The following is a 27498-nucleotide window of genomic DNA, read 5'->3' on the forward strand; positions in this document are numbered from 1 at the left end:
TGATCTTATCAATTAATTAGACTGGTATTTTACTAATTGCAGGGCTTTACAAGCGGTATGTTTTCTGTGAAATCCTTTTCATCCACTGCCAAGTTAGGAGACGCACTACTTCGGCAGCGGTTTTTCTTCGCCACTAGAATACGGTAGAAAACAGAACGAAGAAAACCGCTGCCGAAATAATCCCATATCCCCTTTCAAAACATTAATTTAGTTTTCCACCGGCAGTTATTGCTCTGGTACGAAATATACAATTATAATAATTGGTTGTTGCAATGAAAGCAGTTTCTCTCTAGTTGCATTTATGTTCTCAGGGTGTCTAGTGCTTAAAAAAACTGAAAAACCAAAAACTATCACGAACTTTCAAGAGATTTCGATGTTTAAATCATGCCCTCGAGTCTAACTCTGTGCACAGTCCGAATATTAAACGATTGTTTGTTAACTCGCTGCCTCGGAATTTTGTTCCCGCTTCATATGGTTACAATATAAAATTAAATCTTGAGGAAAAGCTAAAATGTGAAGAGTGATGAAAAAATTTAACGAGTATTACTAAAACAGTTTTTGGGAGGGAAAATACCTGGACTAAATTACCTATTCTACATGAATTTTGGAGCGTAAAAAAGGAACATTAATGCACTTTATTTTTTGATAAAAATTCTGTTCAGAATATCAAAAAGTGGGAAACTCCATCTTTTGGCAAACGCAACGAATAACCTCCAACCCCTGATAATTCCAGTTTTACTTGAATTATGTCTTGATTTATGCTTCTGAACAAATACACCTTTTGGGGCGTGAGCTGAAAACAAAAACTATATAACTCTTCCAGCCTTGTAATGTTCCTCTGATGAACTTGTACGCTGTGGTTGAACTTTGATATTTGAACCAATAGCGTCGTTTTTTTTCAATTAAATTGAGGGTATCTCTACTTTACTGAGTTTCTGCGGGAAACACTCACAAGGACCGATACACTGTAAAAGATATCTGTACAGGAAAATTCAATGCATATCATTTTCTTATTCTATTCATGACACGAAGAATTGATTCTAGCATAAGTATTGTATGCATAAACTAGAATAAAATTCAATTGAATACTATAGTAAGACACTTATAATAAAAATAAACCTACTTTCCGACCAATTCGCCGTTTGTGTGCCGATCTACACACGAACTCAAATTGGGGTAGTACAATCAAGTAAAACAATCGATAATTTAAAGCCTACCACACTATCCAGTTCAGTTTCTTCTCGGCAGAGTGGCGGCAGAGCAGGGCCTCATCCAGACCCTCCATCTGCTACAGCAACAAATCTGGAAGAATTTTCGTTCCGTTCGGCAGATAGTTGTAATATCAACGCAGTGTTGCAATCACTCCAGTCAGTTCCGCAAAAAAAAATCGAATCGAACTGACCCCGCTAGCTACTCTGACTACGACCTTGCGCCGCAGCATCATCACATCTGTACGTACGCTTATATCGTCCATACTCAAACGAGTGCCGTTCCGTACACGAGAGCCCACCTACAGCAGCATCGGGACTGGAGCAGAATAGAAAAAAAAACATCCTATCCCGATGTTTGTGGGTGTTCCTAGTTCAAGCAATCTTTAGAAGCTCTCAGAATATCTTTGAGACTTCAACGCACGATGCACCCCCTACTAGCGCTTGCATTGTCAACAGAATGAATTCAGGACTTTATGTCTGCTTACATTCAGCCGGTTGCTGGATGACACTATTCGAGGAAGCGGGAAAAGGTGGCACGTGAACGAACCACTTCTGTTTCCTTTCCATACTAGGCTCTTGTTCCTATAAAGGCTGTGAAGCAAAGGAAACGAACTGAGAGGAGGAAGATGAATGGTTTAAAATATCGTACAAAAAGCTCGCACATTAAAAATGGTCCTTCTTGATATGCCTAGGAATCTGCAAATGAGAATTTTTGCATCTTGAAGTGGTCCCCGGAAGTTGGTGCAGATGAAATTATATGATACCGAAGAGGAGTTTTCAACTGGAAAAGCAAGACGTCGGCGAAGACTTGAGCAGAGGGCTACTTTCGCAAGCAAGCGGAAAATTCTAGAATAAAACCGGTTCCGAACAACACCTGTCAAGAGCAGGCCGACCCAGGTTCGGTCGCAGTAGCTGCTGTTGTGCACCTCCTGGCGAACTTAGTGCCTAGAAGGCTGCGCTGAGTTATTGCGAAATGGGCGAACAAAATGCTTCACTCGCGGCTGAAGTGCCGTTTAGCACGAAATGAGTGTCATATTTTGGTAGTAAAATGCTTTGACAAACTGACTGGAAGTCTGGTGCTGTTGATGACTTCTTGTTTTCTTTTCTGTTGGCTTCAAGATAAGTACACCTGTTTTTTTAAATCCTTGAGTAAGCTGAAATCATTATGGAAAATTACAAGTATATACTAATAGGAAAATAATTTCGAGTATTTATCAAATATCATATGTAACAACGTGACCCATGCCTCGCGAATCGAGGTAATTACATAACCTTACTAGAAACGCAAAGATAGCTTCCTCTTGGTGACCACCATCAATCCTATGGAAAATCAATCCCAGCAACTACTTCGCTAGCACCTACGGATAGGCGTCGATGCTGGGATCGGTTTTGCTGATGTCGCAATTTTTCTCTCCCGTTTCGAACCTGTCAGTGATCCCCGAATCCCCTTTGGTCGGGACACCGGGAATGGTTTGTCGTTGTTGGCACACAGAGGTTAGCTCATTAAAGCAAACACGTACAGCAGAGACCGTCAGCCTTTCCGCTGCTGCTAATTCTGCTACTCAGAGCTATCCTGGCTTGCAGTTCCCGTGTGTCGGCGGCCGTGTTCATCCTAACATCCGAATAGCGACAGCAGCGGTGGGAAATACTAGAATCCAATATGTGTGACATTATGTTCGAAAGTGGTTCACATTGAGCGCAGGCACATGCCAAAGGAGGCGGAAACATGTCCGTTGCGGTCAGCTTCCCATTCTCGCATTGATGCTGTTTTTCGGGCAGATTTTCCCCAATTTTCCAATTGTTACGCTGATCACGTTAAATTGTTATGAAGGCTATTTGGATGTTTGTCGCCGTATGTGGGATTGTGGATGTATGTATGTACACGAATCTCTCTAGGTTTTTCTTTCGCAGTTGCGCATGTGGTAATTGAAAGTGAGAATTGGTGCATGCTACTTCTGGAAAATCTTCGGACTTGATTTGCTTTGAGCCTAATTATGATATACAATCAGTCTTTTTTGTAGCAGCGGTCAAGTGAAAATAATTATAATTTAAACTTGCATTTATTATCAGCACATAAAAAGTTGAAATCAAGTTGGTATTCTGTTGTTCAAAATTTGATTCAATATATATCACAACGTAATTATTGATTGTTGAGAACCGTTGTTGACAATTACACTGGTCAACACAGGTGCACTTCAAACGAAAAAAAAATCCTATGAATTTTGGTGTCCCTAGCCATTACCGTTTCTTCAGAGACTTAAATGAGTTTCCTCGTAAACATAACGTTAAAGCGACGAACTCAGCGAGCAATTTCTATACGACACTCTCTCGTAAGTTGACGCGTTCTAGTAGTGGCTTGGGGCACCAGAATTCATAAGAATGGTAGAATAGTTACATATAATTTTTCATTTTTTCCGGTTTGAGCTTTTGGAATGCATTTTTCATTTTTTCGATCAGTGTTATGTTAGAACTGTGGATTTTACACTTATCATGTGGTTACAAACCGTGCATTTGTTCATAAATCATTATTAGCTTTACATAAACGACGCATGAAGTTTTCATTATAAATAAATGAGGTTACGTAGCATCAGCACTACACACTTTTATGGTGACCTCTTGCTTACAAGAATCAAAGTCACAAAATAAGATATACTCCGAAGAGAGTCGATTGGGAACAGCTATTATTGGACGAACACTTTACTGGCTAGACAAACATGGGATTAGCAGAGATTTGAAAAATGGGTGTATTCTTGAAAGTATTTTTTTTTCTTAGTAGCCAATGAATGAGTGTTCAATCATTTTGATTGTCATCTTTCCAATAATAAAACAAACAATTACGTTTTACCGCACAATTCTAGGTGTCATTCCCGATAAAGACTGGCTTTTCTATTTTTTCTAGAAATAATTCAAACCAATCCGAATATTCGTGAATGAATGTACAAAAAAATATTCAGAATGATTCTCAACCACAAAATAAACATATACGGTCTTGCTGTTCACAAATAGATAGTGCACTCACAGAGGTGGACTTGAAATAGTAATAAACTAAAACACCTAAATCATCGTGAGCTGCTCATCATTGATAGATATTGAATCAATAATCGTTATCACTCATGGCAAATCGCCAGCAAACCTTATTATTTACCCAGATTATCGTTCACTGTATATAGCAGCTATTATTATTTTGTTTCTCAGCGCATGATACTTCAGAAGTGCGAGAACGCAGCTTCGAATAAACTTGATAAGCATTTGATGGACCATAGCATCTCGAAAGCTCTATATCCTTTGCATGTTCAAATGTACTATCATTCAATTTTTTTCTACATGTTCTCAAGAACAATAATATTCCGATGATGATAATTGATTCTAGTGGTAATTTCGAAGTATCAAGCTCATAGTCAGGGCCGGATTTAGACGGCGGGGGGCCCGGGGCAAATTTGTTAGTGAAGCCCTCTTTCCTTAAAACATTTAGAGGTATCGTTCTGGAAGGTGACGAGCAAAAAAAAAGGTCGCCTCAGGACTAGGGGGGCCCCTTGAATCGGGAGGCCCGGGGCATCTGCCCCCTTTGCCCCCCCTCAAATCCGGGCCTGCTCATAGTGACCAACTTTCTAACCATCCGTTTTCAGATATATTTCAAATATAGACTGTTCCGAAAATTATAAATACATCTTCTTTCTTGAATAAAACAAAAAATTCAGGATTTTTCGGGTCATTTTATTCTGAAATATAGATAATAAGTGTTTTCTTTCCAGTTTCAATTCAATTCGGGATTATTTTCGGTAGGATACGCGAGTTCTCTAACTTTTCGCTTAACACTACTCATAAGCTTTTGCACAGTGTGTTCTCCGACCATTTTTACCACTTTAAGCCAATCTTTTTTAAATTTTTCAACATTGTCCGCTGGTTTGACATATTTCTCAGCTTTGCCTTGGTCAAAGCCCAAAAAGTTACAATAGGACGAATTTCAGGGCAGTTTGGAGGATTCATCTCCTTTGGGACACATGTGACATTATTTGTTTTATACCACCCTAGTGCATCCTTAGAGTAATGGCAGGAAGCAAGATCGGGCCAAAAGATTGGAGAATTGTTATGCTGCTTAACCATGAGTAACAACCTTTTCTGCAAACACTCTTTCACGTAAATTTTACCATTCATTGTGTCATTCGTAATGAATGGACGAGATATTTTCCCACATTCACAAATGGCCTGTCAAACCATTACCTTCTTGCCGAATTTTTCGGTGTAAATGGCTTTCACTGGTCCAGGGACATCCTTTCCCTTCGGTGATGTATAAAATTGCGGTCCTGGCAGAGTCTTATAGTCCAGTTTTATGTAGGTTTCGTCATCCATGATAACACACCCCATTTTTTTGGTCAGAAGTTTGTCATAAAGCTTCCGAGCTCTCGGTTTCACAGATTCAGCTTGTTTTGGATTTCGTTTTGGCTGCTTCTGCTTCCGACGGGTCTGCAGACCCATTCTTCCCTTGGTACGCATAACGTTACTCGCCGAGGTTTCAAGCTTTCTCGCCACATCTCGTACTGATACTGAAGGATGCCGCTTGTAGTATTCCTTAACCTTTTTGTTCATTGTGGGATCAACAGGCCTGGGTTTTCTACCACGTCTTGGGGCATCAGTAAATGTGCACTCTTCACAATACTTCCGCAATGCGGTTTGAACTGCTCCGACACTTATACCTTCTTCTCTGGCTAATTTTGTTATAGAAAGACCACTCACGGTGCCCCATTTTTGCACAATTTGCTTTCTTTGCTCGGGAGATAGGCCACGCATTTTCAAAATTTCGCACTAAATGTTAGAAAAAATGACAGCATCTGTTTCTTTTGGATGTAAACAACAGGACATAGCCAACGTTTGGTTGAATACTGCACGTTATTTGAAATGACGGTTGATCGTAAGTGTATTTATAATTATCGGAACGGTCTATATGTTAGAAAATTTTAATTGTTTATGAAAATACGCTCTTTCCTTAAAGGGTGTTGCGGTCTAAAATTATATAGACTGTTCCGAAAATTATAAATACATCTTCTTTCTTGAATAAAACAAAAAAAATCAGGTTTTTCGGGTCAGTTTATTCTGAAATATAGATAATAAGTGTTTTCTTTCCAGTTTAAATTCAAGTTGGGATTATTTTTCGTAGGATACGCGAGTTCTCTAACTTTTCTCTAAACACTACTCATAAGCTTTTGCACAGTGTGTTCTCCGACCATTTTTACCACTTTAAGCCAATCTTTTTTAAATTTTTCAACATTGTCCGCTGGTTTGGCATATTTCTCAGCTTTGCCTTGGTCAAAGCCCAAAAAGTTTCAATAGGACGAATTTCAGGGCAGTTTGGAGGATTCATCTCCTTTGGGACACATGTGACATTATTTGTTTTATACCACCCTAGTGCATCCTTAGAGTAATGGCAGGAAGCAAGATCTGGCCAAAAGATTGGAGGATTGTTATGCTGCTTAACCATGAGTAACAACCTTTTCTGCAAACACTTTTTCACGTAAATTTTACCATTCTTTGTGTCATTCGTAATGAATGGACGAGATATTTTCCCACATTCACAAATGGCCTGCCAAACCATTACCTTCTTGCCGAATTTTTCGGTGTAAATGGCTTTCACTGGTCCAGGGACATCCTTTCCCTTCGGTGATGTATAAAATTGCGGTCCTGGCAGAGTCTTATAGTCCAGTTTTATGTAGGTTTCGTCATCCATGATAACACACCCCATTTTTTTGGTCAGAAGTTTGTCATAAAGCTTCCGAGCTCTCGGTTTCACAGATTCAGCTTGTTTTGGATTTCGTTTTGGCTGCTTCTGCTTCCGACGGGTCTGCAGACACATTCTTCCCTTGGTACGCATAACGTTACTCGCCGAGGTTTCAAGCTTTCTCGCCACATCTCGTACTGATACTGAAGGATGCCGCTTGTAGTATTCCTTAACCTTTTTGTTCATTGTGGGATCAACAGGCCCGGGTTTTCTACCACGTCTTGGGGCATCAGTAAATGTGCACTCTTCACAATACTTCCGCAATGCGGTTTGAACTGCTCCGACACTTATACCTTCTTCTCTGGCTAATTTTGTTATAGAAAGACCACTCACGGTGCCCCATTTTTGCACAATTCGCTTTCTTTGCTCGGGAGATAGGCCACGCATTTTCAAAATTTCGCACTAAATGTTAGAAAAAATGACAGCATCTGTTTCTTTTGGATGTAAACAACAGGACGCAGCCAGCGTTTGGTTGAATACTGCACGTTATTTGAAATGACGGTTGATCGTAAGTGTATTTATAATTATCGGAACGGTCTATATGTTAGAAAATTTTAATTGTTTATGAAAATACGCTCTTTCCTTAAAGGGTGTTGCGGTCTAAAATTATATAGACTGTTCCGAAAATTATAAATACATCTTCTTTCTTGAATAAAACAAAAAATTCAGGTTTTTTCGGGTCATTTTATTCTGAAATATAGATAATAAGTGTTTTCTTTCCAGTTTCAATTCAAGTTAAGATTATTTTTCGTAGGATACGCGAGTTCTCTAACTTTTCTCTTAACACTACTCATAAGCTTTTGCACAGTGTGTTCTCCGACCATTTTTACCACTTTAAGCCAATCTTTTTTAAATTTTTCAACATTGTCCGCTGGTTTGGCATATTTCTCAGCTTTGCCTTGGTCAAAGCCCAAAAAGTTTCAATAGGAAGAATTTCAGGGCAGTTTGGAGGATTCATCTCCTTTGGGACACATGTGACATTATTTGTTTTATACCACCCTAGTGCATCCTTAGAGTAATGGCAGGAAGCAAGATCGGGCCAAAAGATTGGAGAATTGTTATGCTGCTTAACCATGAGTAACAACCTTTTCTGCAAACACTCTTTCACGTAAATTTTACCATTCATTGTGTCATTCGTAATGAATGGACGAGATATTTTCCCACATTCACCAATGGCCTGCCAAACCATTACCTTCTTGCCGAATTTTTCGGTGTAAATGGCTTTCACTGGTCCAGGGACATCCTTTCCCTTCCGTGATGTATAAAATTGCGGTCCTGGCAGAGTCTTATAGTCCAGTTTTATGTAGGTTTCGTCATCCATGATAACACACCCCATTTTTTTGGTCAGAAGTTTGTCATGAAGCTTCCGAGCTCTCGGTTTCACAGATTCAGCTTGTTTTGGATTTCGTTTTGGCTGCTTCTGCTTCCGACGGGTCTGCAGACCCATTCTTCCCTTGGCACGCATAACGTTACTCGCCGAGGTTTCAAGCTTTCTCGCCACATCTCGTACTGATACTGAAGTATGCCGCTTGTAGTATTCCTTAACCTTTTTGTTCATTGTGGGATCAACAGGCCCGGGTTTTCTACCACGTCTTGGGGCATCAGTAAATGTGCACTCTTCACAATACTTCCGCAATGCGGTTTGAACTGCTCCGACACTTATACCTTCTTCTCTGGCTAATTTTGTTATAGAAAGACCACTCACGGTGCCCCATTTTTGCACAATTCGCTTTCTTTGCTCGGGAGATAGGCCACGCATTTTCAAAATTTCGCACTAAATGTTAGAAAAAATGACAGCATCTGTTTCTTTTGGATGTAAACAACAGGACGCAGCCAGCGTTTGGTTGAATACTGCACGTTATTTGAAATGACGGTTGATCGTAAGTGTATTTATAATTATCGGAACGGTCTATATGTTAGAAAATTTTAATTGTTTATGAAAATACGCTCTTTCCTTAAAGGGTGTTGCGGTCTAAAATTATATAGACTGTTCCGAAAATTATAAATACATCTTCTTTCTTGAATAAAACAAAAAATTCAGGTTTTTTCGGGTCATTTTATTCTGAAATATAGATAATAAGTGTTTTCTTTCCAGTTTCAATTCAAGTTGGGATTATTTTTCGTAGGATACGCGAGTTCTCTAACTTTTCTCTTAACACTACTCATAAGCTTTTGCACAGTGTGTTCTCCGACCATTTTTACCACTTTAAGCCAATCTTTTTTAAATTTTTCAACATTGTCCGCTGGTTTGGCATATTTCTCAGCTTTGCCTTGGTCAAAGCCCAAAAAGTTACAATAGGAAGAATTTCAGGGCAGTTTGGAGGATTCATCTCCTTTGGGACACATGTGACATTATTTGTTTTATACCACCCTAGTGCATCCTTAGAGTAATGGCAGGAAGCAAGATCGGGCCAAAAGATTGGAGGATTGTTATGCTGCTTAACCATGAGTAACAACCTTTTCTGCAAACACTCTTTCACGTAAATTTTACCATTCATTGTGTCATTCGTAATGAATGGACGAGATATTTTCCCACATTCACAAATGGCCTGCCAAACCATTACCTTCTTGCCGAATTTTTCGGTGTAAATGGCTTTCACTGGTCCAGGGACATCCTTTCCCTTCCGTGATGTATAAAATTGCGGTCCTGGCAGAGTCTTATAGTCCAGTTTTATGTAGGTTTCGTCATCCATGATAACACACCCCATTTTTTTGGTCAGAAGTTTGTCATGAAGCTTCCGAGCTCTCGGTTTTACAGATTCAGCTTGTTTTGGATTTCGTTTTGGCTGCTTCTGCTTCCGACGGGTCTGCAGACCCATTCTTCCCTTGGCACGCATAACGTTACTCGCCGAGGTTTCAAGCTTTCTCGCCACATCTCGTACTGATACTGAAGGATGCCGCTTGTAGTGTTCCTTAACCTTTTTGTTCATTGTGGGATCAACAGGCCCGGGTTTTCTACCACGTCTTGGGGCATCAGTAAATGTGCACTCTTCACAATACTTCCGCAATGCGGTTTGAACTGCTCCGACACTTATACCTTCTTCTCTGGCTAATTTTGTTATAGAAAGACCACTCACGGTGCCCCATTTTTGCACAATTCGCTTTCTTTGCTCGGGAGATAGGCCACGCATTTTCAAAATTTCGCACTAAATGTTAGAAAAAATGACAGCATCTGTTTCTTTTGGATGTAAACAACAGGACGCAGCCAACGTTTGGTTGAATACTGCACGTTATTTGAATGACGGTTGATCGTAAGTGTATTTATAATTATCGGAACGGTCTATATGTTAGAAAATTTTAATTGTTTATGAAAATACGCTCTTTCCTTAAAGGGTGTTGCGGTCTAAAATTGGTCAACTTCAATTTGCCGTATTATTTTTATCGAATATCAAAAAAACCTAAACACCCCTCATTTCAAGATGTGTGTGTATAGAATCATGCCTTATGTTTGAGTTTGACACTTGCTCTTCAGTTGTGAAAATGACGTCGAAGCAACGCATCAAAAATTGTTGAACGTGTCCAAATCAACCGTCACCAACGTAATAAAAGTGTTTGGAGAACGTTTGTCGACTGCAAACAGGATCGGTAGAAAATCGAAATCCGAACGAAAAGAGCGGCCAAAGCGGAATCCCAATCCTTCCGTCCGAGATGTCGCAAGCAAGCTGGGAGTGTCGTTGTTAACTGTGAATCGAACTAAAAACGAGCCCGACTGCCATTACGGAAAGAAGACCATGGAGTAGTATGCCGTGAACAACGTCCAAGTGGTATCAACGGACATGAACCGTCTTAACACATCAGAATTCCGCCCTATACAAAAATATTGGGCTATCGTCAAACGAAACCTCAAGAAGGCACGGAAAACAGTTTTCAACGAGATGCAGTTCAAGGCGAATTGGTATTCTGCGACGAACAAAGTGATCAAGAAGGTTGTACAAAACTTGATATAAGAAAAAATAAAGGGAACGGAAGCTTGAGTCATTACTTTTCCTTTATTCTGTACGAATTGAATTTGACATGATTTGATTTTTTAATAAAAAAAAAAATGACCGAATTACACACATTTTTTTGACCAATGTTTGACCGTACCACCCTTTAAATTATTCGTGAGTGATGCCTAAGCAGCAATTATAGTATCACCAAAACGTGTGATCAACACTACACAATTGATTTCTTTGCAGTAAAATAGTTGGGCGAATGTTTACAAGAAATAAATTTTAAATGACTTAAATGATTCAAATGAAATTTCTTATAATCATATTTTATTTTCATTTTTGGTTTTTCATTTACTGTTTTATAATTTTTTGATGATATGGATAAGTTTGCTACGGTTCCCTTTTCAGTTACTACACATTATGTATCTGTCGCAATTCAGTACATTGCAGTACATCGTTTATTATACTTTATTGTACTTTCAAGACCAATCCATGCATAATTTTCACATTTAAGGTAGCCAATATTTCGTTAACCTCTGCTAAGCAACAGGCATGCTTTACAATGTATTCGTATGTGCTAAACGGTTTCATTATCGTTTGATGGCCCCGAGATTTGTGCTTTCATAAATTCAGGTTTATACCGTTAATGAAATTTAAATACTTTTTTTCTGATTCAGCTGATGATAAGAGTGAATCGTTGATATCAGAATGTTATGAGGTCTACAATGTTTTTGTTGAGTGCTTTCTTGAGATAGTGATGGTGGGATTGTTATAGCTGATCGTATCATCTTCATTCCTTACGGTACGGATTGGGACTTAGTAAGTTTAGAAAATTAAACGGTGAATTCTCAGGTCTTTTGGTTGTAAATAGAAAAACCGTAAAAATCTTGAAGTTTAATGGGAATTATATAGGTTATTTTACCCATTCACGGCAGTCTATGTCAGTTGTAATGTTTTAAACTGCCTTTCTCTTTCAGTAAGTAGTCGAACTTAATCTATTAATTTGTATGATATTTTGCTACCCTAAATCTTATTAATTTCCCTACGAAAGGTTGCAAAAAGTGAAACAGAACTTCTAAATTCAATTGTAAAAGTTCACTTTGGTCAAACCTTTCTGGCATTATTTGGTTCTCTTCGTTAATAGCAAAGAGATAAAGCTTCTAAAACTATCGACCAAATATGTATTTCTAGAGAAAATGGTATTTAAATATCGCTGAAATATCTGAATGTGTCAAAGTTGAAATGCATTTTTGGTTTGAAAAATAATAAACATGTTGGGTATTAAATGAAGTAAATCATTCATGCGAACAAAAGAACTTCAGTGTTCAAGATATGTTAACGTATATTGAGTTCCTGAATAAAACATAGCAGTAGAGCTAGGCAAACTTAACTCGGTCTTCAATGTTTTGATAATAAACTCTTCGACTGCTCAAAAAATGTTAAAAAAAAAACAAGAATAATCAAACGCGTACTTACAAGGCTGACTGACTGCAAACTCGAAAACTAGAAACAGAGTTACGAAGAATTTTAAATGTTAACTCGATAATTTTAAAGATCGTGTAGCTATACACACTTAGATTTTATTGCCGAGAACTCAACAGATGATAAATTCAGCGAAATGTTCTACAAGTTTTCGGCACAACTTTCGAGAACTTTGGCAAACAAAATGTCAATATATGCTTTGCTTACAGTAGATTGATATATTTGCTAAATGCTCGTCGAAATATATTACTGACATTTGTAAAAAACTTCGCCGAGCTCGATCAGCGAAGACTTTTGGGAATTTGGCCGAGATAAACTAAGTGTGTACTGCAATCAGAGATGACAATGTTTTAGTTTTAACTGGATTCATCCAGTCTTTTTTTCAGTTGTTCTAGTCAAAAAGTTGAAGCCTAAATGCTTCCAGTTTTGACGTAGGACTACGTCTATCTGGAAGTTAGGTGCCTGAATTCGAAAATCAAGATATTCAACCAAGGAAAAAGTGGTCAGGGTTTGAGCGCTTATATTTCAGTTAGCGCTTTTTTATCAGGTTACCGAGATTTTGGGATTCATCGATAAGATTTTTTTTACGATTGAGCTGTTGTACCAAAAACAACCAATTGATTGAGACATTATTGAGAAATTTGGTAAATAACATTGATTGTCCAAATCATACCGAGCAACCAATCGCTACTTCACTTCCCAAGCACAGCCGACACTAAAGTATATAACGGATCTAACATTGGAACAATTTGTTGTTGTTGTTGTGCTACTCGCTTTATTACTCAACACGGCAAAACTTTTCGCGGACACCCAGAAAGAGACGTGACAGCACTGATGGATGAGAAGATGCATGCGCTGCTTTGAAGTGTTGTGAAAATCTAACTGGCCTGACTTCACTTTTGTTTTGAAAGAAATGTGTAACATAATTCTTTAATATATTGATTCGTATATGGTTGAGGTAAGAACGGTTCCTACAAACTTAATTGGGTATTATATGCGTTGTTTATGAGATACTTGTAGACAACATCTCCTCTCGAAAAAGATGGTGCCCGTGATATTTTTGGAATTTTTACTACCATAACTCTTGATTTCAATAAGGCTGAAGACGTTTAAGAAGTGACTTTAAGCATAGTGGGATGTACATTGAAAGTCAAGCTTTTTTAATCCTTAACTGTTAGGAAAACTACAGAATCCAGAAGTACAATAATCGGGAAAAATATTTAAACGAACCAGGAAAAAACGGGAATTTAGTTTCGGGTTTTGAGTGGCCACCCAGCGGTGCAGCTTTTCAAAATGTTTTCAATTTCAAATGCTAGGTGCTGATCGGAGGAAGAAAAGGCAAAACAGTACGGTCATCTCGTGCCAGGTTTCACTCGTATATCTGGCTGTTAAGGAGTACTTGGTAGCTGCCAAAATGGCTGGAAATTTTGCCAGATATAAGGCATTTCATTTTTTTTTCTATTACAAAACGTTGCTGATAGTGGTAAAAGCCATGTGAATAAGCTTATAATCGAATTCTAGATTTATTTCTTAATGTTAATTTTTCGACCGCGGACGGTGCAGTTTTCAAAAAAAGCTTTACTTTCCTTACCATTTCTTATTCTGCTGCGATCCGCCCTCTTTTCAAGTAACTGACGAAACCTTGATATAAAAGGTAACATTCCAACATTTTACCATCATTTTCATTTCAAGACTGTACCGGTGAGATATGGACGCCAGATTTTCGTATTACGTTTCAAAGACTTTAATTGCGTCTTGGAATCACATCACGATCTGTAAACTGCGTCAGAGTAAAACACAAACATTTGCCTTTATGCAAGCTATCTAAAACACGCAATGAGTGTGCTTCATAGAAACACATTTAGACCTGTTTGAAGATACAAAACTCGTGCCCATCCCGAACAACATTCGCAACTCTGGGCTCACGGTATTGTATATTTTCATTTCAAGTAAACACTGGGGAACGAAACAGTGGTGTTTCTAATTAGACATTGGAGGTTGACGGGTGAGATTCTTATTAGGTGTGAATAAGGGAACAGAAATGAAACTGATCGTTGCATCAATACAAATGCAATGAGTCAATTTTTGCTAACATATGCATTGCGGTTCTTGGCTGTATGTTCTCCTGCAGAAACACATACAAGCGTGTGGCCGTCATAATTTCTGTTACTTGTTGGTTATTACTCTTTGTGTATAATGCGCGGTCTAATACACAATAAGTAATAAAAAGTTGCACCAAAGTAACAGAATGTTCCCCGTTTGTGTTGGGTGTACGTACTCTTAATCCTCGCAATGTCTCGTCATATGAATATGATGTATAAACGCAATTCTCAGAAGCGTGGGAAGGATCGGCAAAAGTCGATTTCTCCGAAGCATCGAAATATGGAAAAATATCGTAGTCCTACGTCATGCGGTCGGGCCTTGGATACCACCTACTACTATACTACTCCTACTATTTGTGAGAAGATTGTCGACTTTGAAATGCTCAAAACTCAGTCTCAAATGAATTTTCTTCACGCAGTCGATTGGAAAATTAGCTATGCGTCCATCAAAATGTGGAAAATTATGATTTTGTAGTGCTAACTATTGGACTATTGGAAAATGTAGAGCCACATTGAACGCATGTTGTGACCGATCAGAGCTAAAACAAGGCCTTCTTTCCAGGCACAGCCGATGCTTAAGTATACTAACGATTTGACTTTATAACCGATATGTTGTTGTTGTTTGACTCGCTCTAGTCAAGAAAGGCACGCCTTCAGTAGTCACGTATAAAAAAATGCTAATGCAGAAAATTAGTTTCATTGTACAACCGCTGCAGCAACAGGACGGGCTTACTGGAAGTTGGCTCAACCCGCAGTTGGCTGATTTTAGCGCAGCAAGGCTGAGCAGGCAACTTATTCCGTCGCAGTATTTCTCAGCCAGGCGGACCGCAACACTGCATAACATTACTGAACAGACATGTTAGTATTTTTTCCGGATGTGTAGCTCGAGCTAATAGCTGAGAGTGTGCCGGTAGCGTGTGTTATAGAAAAAAAGAGAATTCAATCCTTCAAATTGATAAAGCCCAATCGAAAGTATTCTATAACTATTACAAAACATACATTGACATAAGACAGGCTAATTCTACCTAAGGAACATCCATAAATGACGTAGAAATCGAAGGAGGAAGGGAGGGGAGGGGTTTACAGTTGGGACGAGGGGGAGGGTGGAGGGTCAAGCCAAGCTACGTAGCAAACATGAAACCAAGAAAAAAAAATGTTTTTTTTTCTAATTGTTCTTTTTTATCTATGTTTTGTTTGTTTAGGGTCATTCTTATCACTTTCTTGTCTTTTCGTGTTCATTTATGCTACAAGGGATTTTTTGATAAAAATATTTGCAAAAAAATTGTTGTTGGGAGGGGGGGATTGTTGTAAAGCTACGTAATTATCTAGAGGGGGGTCTGACTTTGTGACGAATTGCTACGATGGGGGAGGGGGGGGACACAGAAAAACTAAGCCAATTATGAATGTTCTCCTACTTTAACCTTGCGGTCGTGTCTTATAAACATTCTCTTGAACTATTTCTGATCATTCAAGCATTTTTAGATGCTCTGTAGTGCACAGGAATTTTTTGTTTGATTTAATAAAATTCAACATATTAAGTGATATCGATTAACGTTATAAAAAGGTTACGTTGTAAGGATGGTTACGTTATAACGAGGGATTCCTGTATAATAAATCTAATTTGGAAAATAACATGCTTATCAATATGTCTGTATACTAGTTTCGACTTATTGGCGCGATAGTCAGAACGATCGTTAGTATACGTTAGCTAACTGCTAACGCTCTAACCTTAATAGTTCATTAGTTTCGAAGCCGCGATGGTTGTTGTTTTATTCGAACAAGAGATGTTAAGCAAACTTATTTTTCATTGAATCATCAGGTAAGGTTTGATTATTTTTACAATTCGACTTTCTTCTGCAGTGTGTCTGTTCGGGCTGAACTTTTGCACGGTTCGGGCAAACTAAAAGTCGATAATCATTCACAATACAGACACGAACAACCAGCGTTCTGAGATTTTTTTCCGAACAGATCGTTTGTTCTTTTTTTCTCGCGGAAACGAATAAGCGCACAATACAAAGACATTTAAATTGTATCTGCATTAATATTTTATGCCATTGAGGACTCTTTTTTCTGTGTGTGTCTCATTTGTGTCGTAGTTTGATTATTTTTCACCCAGTTGGACAGCCAATCGACTGCAAATTGTTTATAAATTATTTGGCAACCTGACGGAGTGCAAATTCGTTTCACCGTCCAATGAATGGATAAGCGTAGCAGTGACAGGAGAAAATTATCACCGAGAAAGAGTTGACAGTAAATAATTACCTCGCAATTTCGGCATGTACAATAATTCATTCTGTAATCATAGCAGAAAAATTCCGAAACATAAATTATTACGTATTGAACCCATCCCAATCTCTCAGTATTCCACAGGTTTCACTCTTTTGCACAATAAATAATCGAAATACAATCCTTATCAACACCTTTCAAAGCTCTCGCTCAAGCAGCACAAATGTGCGTGAAAATACCAATTCTCTGGTGTAATTGTGTATCGTGCTATATCTATCACTTCAGAACAGATAACAATATATCATTCTAGGGTAGAAGGGTTTTACTGTTCCATCTTCTTCCGCCCGGCCCCGAGCGGCCATATAATACTGCGTACTCTGAACCAGGCAGCATCCCCCTCACCACCATCATAGGTCACATCATCATTCATCTTCGTCATACTTCATTATCCTCACTGGGGGCAGCACCGAGTCCCGTCCTTCTATCGTCACCAGATCGGATAGGCTCGAAAGTGACGATAAAATGACACATTAACATCCAAAACAATCATTGTCGTCAGGCGGCTTTCTTCTTCGTCCTCGAAAAGTAATTCATCTGCAGTATCCATAGCGCAAGAATATTGTCGCAAACTCTCGTAAAGAAGAATGTGGTTGTGCTTGCAAATTGTAAGACACGTTACTGCTGTTTAGAGCGAAGTTATTTAGTATGTTGCTTGACGATTACTGACTGCGTCTCTTGAGTGAACACAACAACACAAGGTTCACACCGAAACAAATAGAAGTTGACATTTTTCCGTCCCCTTGTGAAGCGTGTCGTCCATTTTCCAGCATGCAAGCAAAAGCACCTCCTAATCAACTTAACAGAGTGATCGAGTATTCTTCATAATTATTTTATTTGAGAAACTCGAACGTCAAATAGATGAGAAGAAACCCTAGGACGAAAGCGCTTGGAAAATCTCTATTTCACTATATGTACACGTTGAAAAGTGATGATACAACATCAATGTTGTTGGGATTGGCCGTTAATTATTAAACTTGTAGATTGAAGACAGAAGGACTACATATTGTTTATTTTGCATTGACAATGAAACACATGTGTACTTTTCGTTCCGCATCCTTTACTATCCCACAGTGACTCGAGGCATAAATAGCCACACTTTATTGAGCGGCATGTTGAGGTTACAATATTCATGTTAGTCGTGTTTGGTGTGAAATGATTCGCGCGGCCGGCGCCGGCTTTTAGCCAAAATCTCGCGTCGCTGGCTTTCTGTGCATCGCTCCTTATCACGGACATTTTTATTGCTATTTTCGTTGTTGTTGTTACGGATGTGCTTTGAAATTGTTTTGTGGCCGGCGATCCTTTCGGCTGTCGGTCACGCTACACATCCGCGATGCGGTGAAGAAGAGGGGTTAGGGCGGCAACAAACAGTAACTACCAAAATAGCTTTGGCAGAAATTTATGGTCCTTGTTTGGGTTTTGCCTTTGCGCTCCGGCGCTGCTCAAATGCCAATGTCTATAGCATATATGAGGGGCAAACGAAGCAATCGACGATATTTTCCACGCATCGAGAAAATTGACATTTTATCTCATTTCCGTTTTTTCCTTTCTCTTGTTCTCGTTACAATTTGCAGATGGTGTTCCGGAGAAATCAATAGAATTGTTTTAGAAGCTTCTCTGCACCCGGAACGAAGAACGTAGCAACGTCACCCAAAGGAGTCAAGCCAGTTGGGGTATAACATCTAGTCGTGGTGGAATTATTTCCGCTGTCATTTTACGGAAGCCGCACTGCAATCCATAGAAGGGGGAGAATAAGAAGACTGTTTACTGTTTGTGTGCTGTTATAACCAGTTTCTAAAGCCAATAAGATCGTTTACAAGTGATAAATACACATAGCTGCAAACAAACTAACGAAGCGGTGTCGACGTTTAGCGCAGAGGTGATATTTTTTGTACGCAAAAGTACGTCAATTTGTTACAGATATCGTGGTAAGAAATTTCCAAAGTTACGTAGTGAACAATATAGGTGATCCCCTAGCCGCTCGTCGGTCCCAGGAAGTAGGAATCAACGTTTCAGGTAGCCAAATTTTCTACTGACACAAGAACACCGCAAGGCTCCGTACTTTTCGCCGCCCACGGGAGCCCCAGGTGACTGTTTTTCGGTCACCCCAAGCCTCGCTGTTGTTGTCTACCAAACTGATCAAACTGGCGGCCCACATTCACCCGACAGAATCGCTCGCCGTGGCACACCACGGCGCGATGTCGATACCAAACGCTGCTGGCCAGCTGGAAGGCGCTCTGGCAGCGCCCAAGTACGGAACGCTCATTCCAAACCGAGTCTTCGTCGGTGGCATTAGGTGAGTAACGAGTAGATTTTTTTTTTCTAATCCATTATAGCTAGAGGTCGAACTGTATGATTTTGTCATGTGTGAAAAATTAATGAAAAACCTGGAAATACCAAGATCGTCAGTAAAAATAAAGTATTTTCTTGGTTTATCACATAAAGATCAATTTTACTTCTTTTGCATTCCAGGCAGCTATAAAACAAACTCAAAAATTTATCGTCAACAATTTGTAAAATTTTAGTACAAAAAAAAAACAAACGAAACTCAAATAATTTCTCGATTATTAGAACACTCATTATGGTTGTTTAAATTTGCGTTTATAGGAGAAACAGTTTTTGTTTAGTTCTGAAGAATAAAATGGGTGCTTCAACGAGAAGAAATACAAGTCGGACTTGATTTTCCGGAGTGTCGACATTTTTTTCACCTCGGATAATCGAATTACCAATTTTTTCACATAGGGTATCGGCTCTATTATCGTCAGGTTTTATCTATTATCGTCCAGGGGGTAAATGATGTCCTAGAGCGTTAATTTCTTGCATGATGGTTCTTCATAATGCAGAGCATCTTCCTGCAAAAGATTAGTTCTCTACAACTTCATTAATCCCCCGGACGATAATAGGTAAAACCTGACTATAATAGAGCCGATTTGTTATGTTACTTGAATGATACAGTGGCGTAATCAGAAATTATTCCTGTGGAAAAAAGAATAAATTCTCGAGAAGCAAAAAAACATTTTGACACTGATTGTTTTCACTTAACTCGGACATGTCCCAAACATGATCGAAAGAACAGGAATGGTAACAAATGTGCTGAAAGGGATAGTAAAGGTAAAATTTCAGAATAAATATCAAAAACAAACAGCAAAAAAAATCAGATAATTGAATCCTGGATATTCGAGTCCCTCCTGTACCCTCAGAATATGTTTTAGTTTGTTTTTTTTTTATATATATCATATCGGATTTATGAAGCATGATGAGTTCTCCTTTCTACATAATAATGCACCGTTTGACCATTATTATATCATTCCGCTTGGTTCTCTAAAATGAAACATCTTTGTTTTAGGTTATCTTAAAAAAAATCCTAATTTTTATTATTACTTTCAAATATTACCTAATCAAGTAATAAAACTGCTTACTGCATCAGATTTAGTCAACAGATATGGTCAATAAGGCCATAGGCATTGGATTTGGCTTTTGAAGGGTCTCATCATCGGTTTTGATTAAACTCAGAAGCTGGTCACTTCCCTTGGAGTATTTGGAACATCTTTGAAAGTGGCCAATGTGAATATTAAGGGTGTGCGAAATTTCGCGAAATCTCGAGTTTCTCGAAATTTAACGAAATTTATCGAAATTGAGAACACTTTTTTTCAACAAATAATATAAATTAAAAGATCGTTCATGTTTCGATATTTTGAAAATTTTATTTATTTTTCTGCGTGCAAAACTTGTTTTAGATGCGATTTTGAGTAATTTTCAGGTATCGTATACCGTTTCCAATGTTGTCTTACCTGCTTTTGAACGGTTGCGTGCGGTTATGAGATCATGCCCCCATAGAGTCCATTCCATTCCTGCCCATAATGCAACAGGTGACGTACTAGCAGATATGATATGATCGGAGTGCAACCAAATCTAACCAAGCTCCAAAAAATCATTTTCAATAATCGGCGTCCAAGATCTAGTGTTATCTTAAAAAATTGGAAAACAGGACTTTCTGGGGTCTCATGAGGAAGTTTTTGGGCTGGATAACTCTCCGTCCTAGGAAGTCGTTTTATCGGAATAACACCAGATCCCGACGTTTCATGCATTTTCAAGACATTTGGCATTTGAAAATTCGATACCGACAACCGTCCCAGTGAAAATATGTGACATCTGGTGGTTGAATTTTTTCGAAACCGCAGGACTTTGCAAAGGCACGCAGTACACTTTAGATGAACGCGGGACATTTCGCGGGACGTTTTTCTACGCGGGACTGTCCCGCGAAATGCGGGACGTCTGGTCACTTTGGATTTACTTCAGATTAGTCCTCGAGTTATACAAAAGTTTGTGTTTAATTCGTATGGGAACCCTCCCTTCAGAGGAGGAAGGGGTATCGAACCACCATTGAAATATTTCTTGCTCCCAAATACCTGTACATGCCAAATTTGGTTCCATTTGCTTAATTAGTTCTTGAGTAATGCAGAAATTTGTATAGATCTTCCTCCTCCTCCTACAGAGTAGGGAAGGGGTGTCATATCATTAAGGAAACATATTCTGTCCCCAAAATCAGCCACATGTCTAATTTGGCTCCATTTACTTGATTAGTTCTCGAGTTATGCTTAAAAATTTATTTTTGATTTGTATGGGAACGCTCCCATACAAATTCTATAGGAGGGAGGGGTTTCAATCTACCGTACATCTATCATACAAATATTTCTGGCTCCCGTAAATCACCACACGCCAAATTTGGTTCCATTTTCTTGACTAAATCTCAAGTTATACAGATATTTGTTTTTCGTTTGTATGGGAATCCACCGGTCTAGAGCAGGGAGGGGTGTCTAACTGCCATAGAAATATTTATTGCTTCTTGAAACATTCATATACTAAATTTAATTCCATTAGCTTGTTTAGTTCTTGAATTATGCAGAAATTTGAGTTCCATTTGTATGAGAGAACTCTCTTCCAGAAGAGGGAGGGATCTCAAACTATCATAAGAACCTTTTCCGTCCCCAAAAACCTCTGCATACAAATTTTCACGCCGATCGGTTCAGTTCCTTCCAAGTCTATATGGATCAGACAGGCAGAACTTTATTTTATATGTATAGAGGAAGAAGATTATTAATTCCCTACAACTCATTCTCAGACAGTTTTTCTATACAACCAATGGTTTCTGAGCTGCAATGTTTTGAGCAAAACCTACGCCAAAATGTATACGACCTTTTGGAAAATAATTCATGGGTCTTAAAATATCTCAATCTGTGCAAAATTCTCAATCTGATAAATCAAATACGTGTGTCAAGTTTCATTCAAACAAAAAATGGTCAATTAAATTTTTGCGTATTTTCAGGTCTTCCCGTGATTTTGCTCAAATTTTAAATAATAGTCATATAACAAATCCACAATATGCTAAGGAAAAATTTAAAAATTTCATCAGTCAACACCAGGATATTTTTTGCTCACATGAAGCCGTTACCATTCAGTGTGACTTAACTGATCATGTCGTACTAATTTCTGTATCTACAAAAGAAGCCAACGTAACTTCCAATGCCAAACATTTTCAGTTTTGCGATCAAATCACGGAACGGAATATAATAATGAAATTTTTGAATAAATATGCAAATATGCAGAATTCAAACAGAAATTTAGCACAGCTTATCACCCACAGACAATCGGTTCATTTGAAAAAATGATAGATATTTAAGTGAATATTTGAGATCTTTTGTCAACGAACGCCAATCCGACTGGTATGCAAAGCAAAGCAAAGCCTTGGTGCTACATTCCGATTCGGAACTTGACTTTCTGTTACTATACACAGACTTCGCAGCCAACTGTTAAGTGTACAGGACAATTGCGGGGCTAGCGCTACGATCCTATTGACACTAACAGTCTCTCCTGAGTCAAGAGTCGAACCTACGACGACTGACTGATTAGGCCAGCATCGTACCTCGAGATCAGCTGGGAGGGTATGACTGGTATGATTGGCTGAAATTTTACTCATGTAATTACAACTCGACACCACACGAACTCGTTTTTTGGAAATGAAGTAAAATTACTCCAGAAAATATTCAAGCAAGAGATAGATCCCGTATACAATTTCAATCAAAATACAGTAAGGTATTAAAATTTAAGCTACAAAAATCGGATGAGATAGCAAGAGCCAAACTGATCCAGTAAAAATTAAATAGAACAATAGACCTTTGTAACCCAATCAATTAAAAAATTAACAGTATTTTTTTCAACTCTTAAACAGAAGAAAACTTAATCCAAATGTAGTAACAGAACTGCAAGATCCAAACTGCAGAGTTTAACACGCTAGAGCGGAAAATATAATACTAATTTACAAGAATAGGCTGATCATTACATAAAATAGAATTTTCCCAAGTATTCAAAAAACATACAAATGTTATTAAATTATCAGTTAATACAGAGAGTACAATTATCACAACAAAATGTAAAAACAACTCATAAACAACAAATATTTAGCTTACTCGGGGCTGACTCACTCCGCGATGTCTGGCTGAGTGTATTACAACGCGGGTGCCGATTCATACAGCATGCAAAATTCAGCGTTGCAATTTCGGTGCTCGTCGCTCCAGCTGTTTCCTATAGGAGCCAAACTGACCACACATTTATACACACGTTTTATACACAGAACTAAGAATTCGGCAATTGGTTTTGGCCTATAAGAAGCACTCGATTTTCAATAAGGACATCAATTATTAACTAGTTTTTCGCAGCGCTTTGTCTCCTCCAGTTCGTCTCACCGGACCGGATACGCTAACAGTAACCAAAACTCTTTACTGCAAACGAGTTGGCTTTCGTCAGCTCCGTTTCCGCAACAAAAAATTGTTCCTAGTCTATATGTGTGTCGAATAATTATAGTTTACTTCTCAATTAGTAACACTGCGAAAAAGTTAAAGCAAATAATGCGAACAGCAAAAATGTTCGAACAATGCCACAAACGATCAAAACTGCTGGTCGCAGTGGGACCCATAAAAAAACGCGTGAAAAGCGACTTTAGTGTAATCCAAATATTGCATATTACTGCTGCTCCTTATGGAGCAAACACATATTCAAAACCAACTTGACTGGAACCAACACAAAAAGTTAATTTGAACTTCTTCGAAATATACATATCATTACGAACTGAAATCTTCCAAGACCAGAACTGTAAATTCAGTTTAAAAGCATTTCGTCTGCAAACAGCAGAATTTCACTGTTAGTAGCATAGAAATGCTTCCATACTAAACACTTTCCACTTACTTTCATAAACACACTTGCTTACCTGACAACCGTCAGGACAGCGACGTTTTGAACAGCACAGAAATTTGATAAAGTTGTTTTTGCAATGAATGGCGAAAGATGTTAGAGATTGGTTTCTCTCGATTGTTCCCGCTGGTTTTCATTACTTTAATGGCATAAAAAGCCGGCGCATTCAATTCAGGATGTTTTGTCTACATCCTTTTATAGCACCAGTAGACAACTTAGATTTTTGTTTTTATATAAGTATAGATTCAACCCTTTCCGACCGAGCCATATTTGTGTTGGTAGAAGGTGACCAAAACCAAACCTTCTCTCTCGCTCTTTGATTATCAAATTCATTGTTTTATCCCTCACAACGCTAGTGTCAACATCGTACCTACTACGAAAAATAAAGAACCGGAGCAAGCTAGTGTATTTATTAAAAAATCAATTTGGTTGATTTATTGTTTTTGTGTCATTTTTTACCTGCACAATTGTGTGGGTTGGTCGAAAAGGATTAATGTTTCTTGTTATGAAATAAACTATAAAAATTAATATTCGTGCCGTCTACGTCAAAGCTGATGTCTTTTAAGTGTCGAGTCAAACGGCGTGCAACGTAACTTGAATTCACTTTATCCTAGAACAACATTTTTTTTACTTTTCGTAAGGTTTTATTCTACTTTTGCAGTGATTTTTTTAATATTTTTTTTTCATGCGAAACCTAATAACTCAATTTATGCGAATGAATAGTTTTTCGTCACGGTGGGTGGAATTGGATTAGAAAATGGAGAATTCGGTGGATAAAACAGAAAATTAAAATTCTGTATTAAAGAAAGAAAACCTTTAAAAAAACGACGGGTATAATTTGCCGGTAATTTTAAAAACATCAGGAAAATTAAAGTAACATAATATGGATAAATAAAAAAAATTAAAGCCAGTAGAGTTAAAATTTTGAAATATCACAATTTCTAAATTTTCAAAAATTCACATACATAAAAACAACAAATAAGAAACAAAAAAAGCAAAAAATAATGGGAAGTAAGAATTAAATATCAGCGACAAAATTTAAAATAAGTTAAAGAAAAATTTCACAAAAAAATGAGAAAAATAAAAATAAAACGGATAAAGAAAAATAATATTGATAAATAAATAATACTAAAGTTACAAAAAAACTCACAAGGTCAAACACATTAAAAATTTCAGAAGTAAAATAAGAAAAAAACATGCAATAAATAGGAATAAAAATTAATATATACAATTACAGGTCGGACTCGATTATGTATGGTCTCCGATTTTTCTTCACAATATATAATCGAATCCTATATACACACCTAAATCTCGGTTTAACCTAGCGGTTCAAAATCGTTAAAAAGCTGTCCACGTGGTATGTGGATGGCCCCTTAATAATACAATTATAAATAAGTTACAAACCACAAAACACAATCTTGATAAATATGGTTCCTGCAGCTTCAAGAGTCATATATATTTTCGGGAACGTCTTATTCCTAGTTGAGCACGTGAATGGAATCTAAAAAAACAAAAGTGTACTAAATAGGAACATCAATTAATATAAGGAAGGAATATAGAAGGCGCATATAAGGGAAATGTAAAATTGCTAAGACATCACGAACGGTTGTTTATTCCGAGCTTTAAGAGAGGTGAGAAGGTGAACATCGAGCCAGTAATGATTGGACATAAGCTGAGACATCATACAAATGAAATCACGACTTACGTCCAAATTCCTGGATCAAGGTCTTAAAAAAACTTTAAGAATAATTGAATGACACCATCTTCCTAGATCCCCATTGTCCCAAGAGTTTTGCCAGTTCATGAGCGTCACCATGTACCGTGCCGATCTTAGCTGAAGAATCTGCAGTCTTATTGCCCTCAATTACAGAATGAGAAGGGATCCATACTAATGTAACCTGTGATGCGAAGTGAGATGTTATCTAACTGGACAATCCTTAGTAATAATCTTGCGCGATCTACATGATCGAATGTTTTAAAGCAATCGGTTTGGTACCACGTACACACTGTGCAAACCAAACCGTCCGGTCGCCGTAGAAAACCACGCTGAATATCTCGTTATCTCATTAATGCTACGTTACTAACACCAAAATGTTGAAATATTGCATATTGTGCGCGCTAGAATACAGGATCGCGGAAACCACACGCGCAATGTGATAATCCCAAAATAATAACATTATTTTCCCTAAAGAGTAATTTGCTAAGCAAGCGCTAATATTTCAGCATAAGTTATAGCTTTCTTTCCCGTTTGCCAAGAGCCGTAGTAGCGGATTGGAAAGAAAGCAGAAAGAGCGATGGTGATACGATAAATATATATTATTTGTTGATAATTTTGTAGGCTTGATTTTATGCCTCTGTTGCATTGCATTCGACTTCGTTCGAAATTGAGTCTTACGCTGTTTATTATCTCCTGCTTGGGAGTACCCTCTTTTCAGCAAGATTTATTTTTGTGTTTAAAAATATTTATAGGATAGTTTTTGTTGAATGTGGAGTCGAAATTGGCGAAGTTTGAGATTATTACACTAATATGTATATATATATTATCAAAATTCATTAGTTAATATAACAGGTTTTTGGTTTTGATAGAGAAGCCATCCTGGGATGTTAGTTCTACATACAATGGTTGGTTCCCCGAAAAGGCTCATTAAAAATGGCAAAAATAAGTGTACAAAATGATACGGTCGATAGTGTGGATGGCTTCGACAATAGTTTATGCAATAATTAAAATCTTCACAATGTTTTGGTTTTACTATAGTAAAATGTTTGTTTTTAATGGTTTCCATTGAACATTATGTCTACCCAGTGCAGAGTGGTTTACAACAGCACGATATGCATCTAAAAATGAAACAAAGTTTTGTCAAAATCGGAAATGAAAAAACTTATTAAAAACCGTTTCAGTCAGATTCGCTTCAGATGAAATTATTCTTAGTACTAAGACAATATTTCACAGCACAACTTTGCTAAAGGTTTCAATTATGAACCTTACCAATTATTTTCATACAATCCAAACTTTCCCCAAAATAAAAATCTTTCATAATTTGCAATTCATCTAGCCAACGGCGTACAGCACGTTTCCGTAGACGGCATGAAATAGTTTGCATACATGAACCGACTCAGCCAAGTGTACAGCACCCGCGTTTCAGCCCAGCCCAGCCCATTGGGTCCTTGCCTATGCCCACGTACATGACCGAGAACCGGGCCATTGTTATCAGGAAACTCCATTGTGCGAACGATCTAACTTTTCTCCCCTCCCGTTCTTCTTGCTTTCAGTGGCGATACGACGGAAGCGGAACTGTGCCGGCTATTCTCCTCGTACGGCAACGTCAAGTCAACGAAAATCATCGTCGACCGGGCAGGCGTCAGCAAAGGCTACGGTTTCGTGACGTTCGAAACCGAACACGAAGCGCAAAGACTGCAGAGCGATGTAAGTATGAAGGTACGAAAACCGGCAAACCCCGCGCTGCCAT

The 27498-nt window shown here is 38.1% G+C and overlaps 1 protein-coding gene across 10 annotated transcripts in view; it reads left to right on the top strand.

Annotated features, from left to right (window-relative positions):
• Positions 1–27498, top strand: part of LOC129725878 (protein boule) — an 82085-nt gene that overhangs the window by 33458 nt on the left and 21129 nt on the right. For 8 of the 10 annotated variants that reach the window (XM_055682246.1, XM_055682245.1, XM_055682247.1 and 5 more), the window contains 2 exons: positions 18358–19079; positions 27302–27467. In XM_055682246.1, the coding sequence (XP_055538221.1) occupies positions 18982–19079; positions 27302–27467 (264 nt within the window). In that variant the 5' untranslated portion in view covers positions 18358–18981. The remainder of the gene's footprint in view (positions 1–18357; positions 19080–27301; positions 27468–27498) is intronic. The other 2 variants (XM_055682254.1, XM_055682255.1) reach the window with 1 other exon arrangement.

Source organism: Wyeomyia smithii, chromosome 2, assembly GCF_029784165.1.
Source record: "Wyeomyia smithii strain HCP4-BCI-WySm-NY-G18 chromosome 2, ASM2978416v1, whole genome shotgun sequence".
NCBI lineage: Eukaryota > Metazoa > Arthropoda > Insecta > Diptera > Culicidae > Wyeomyia > Wyeomyia smithii.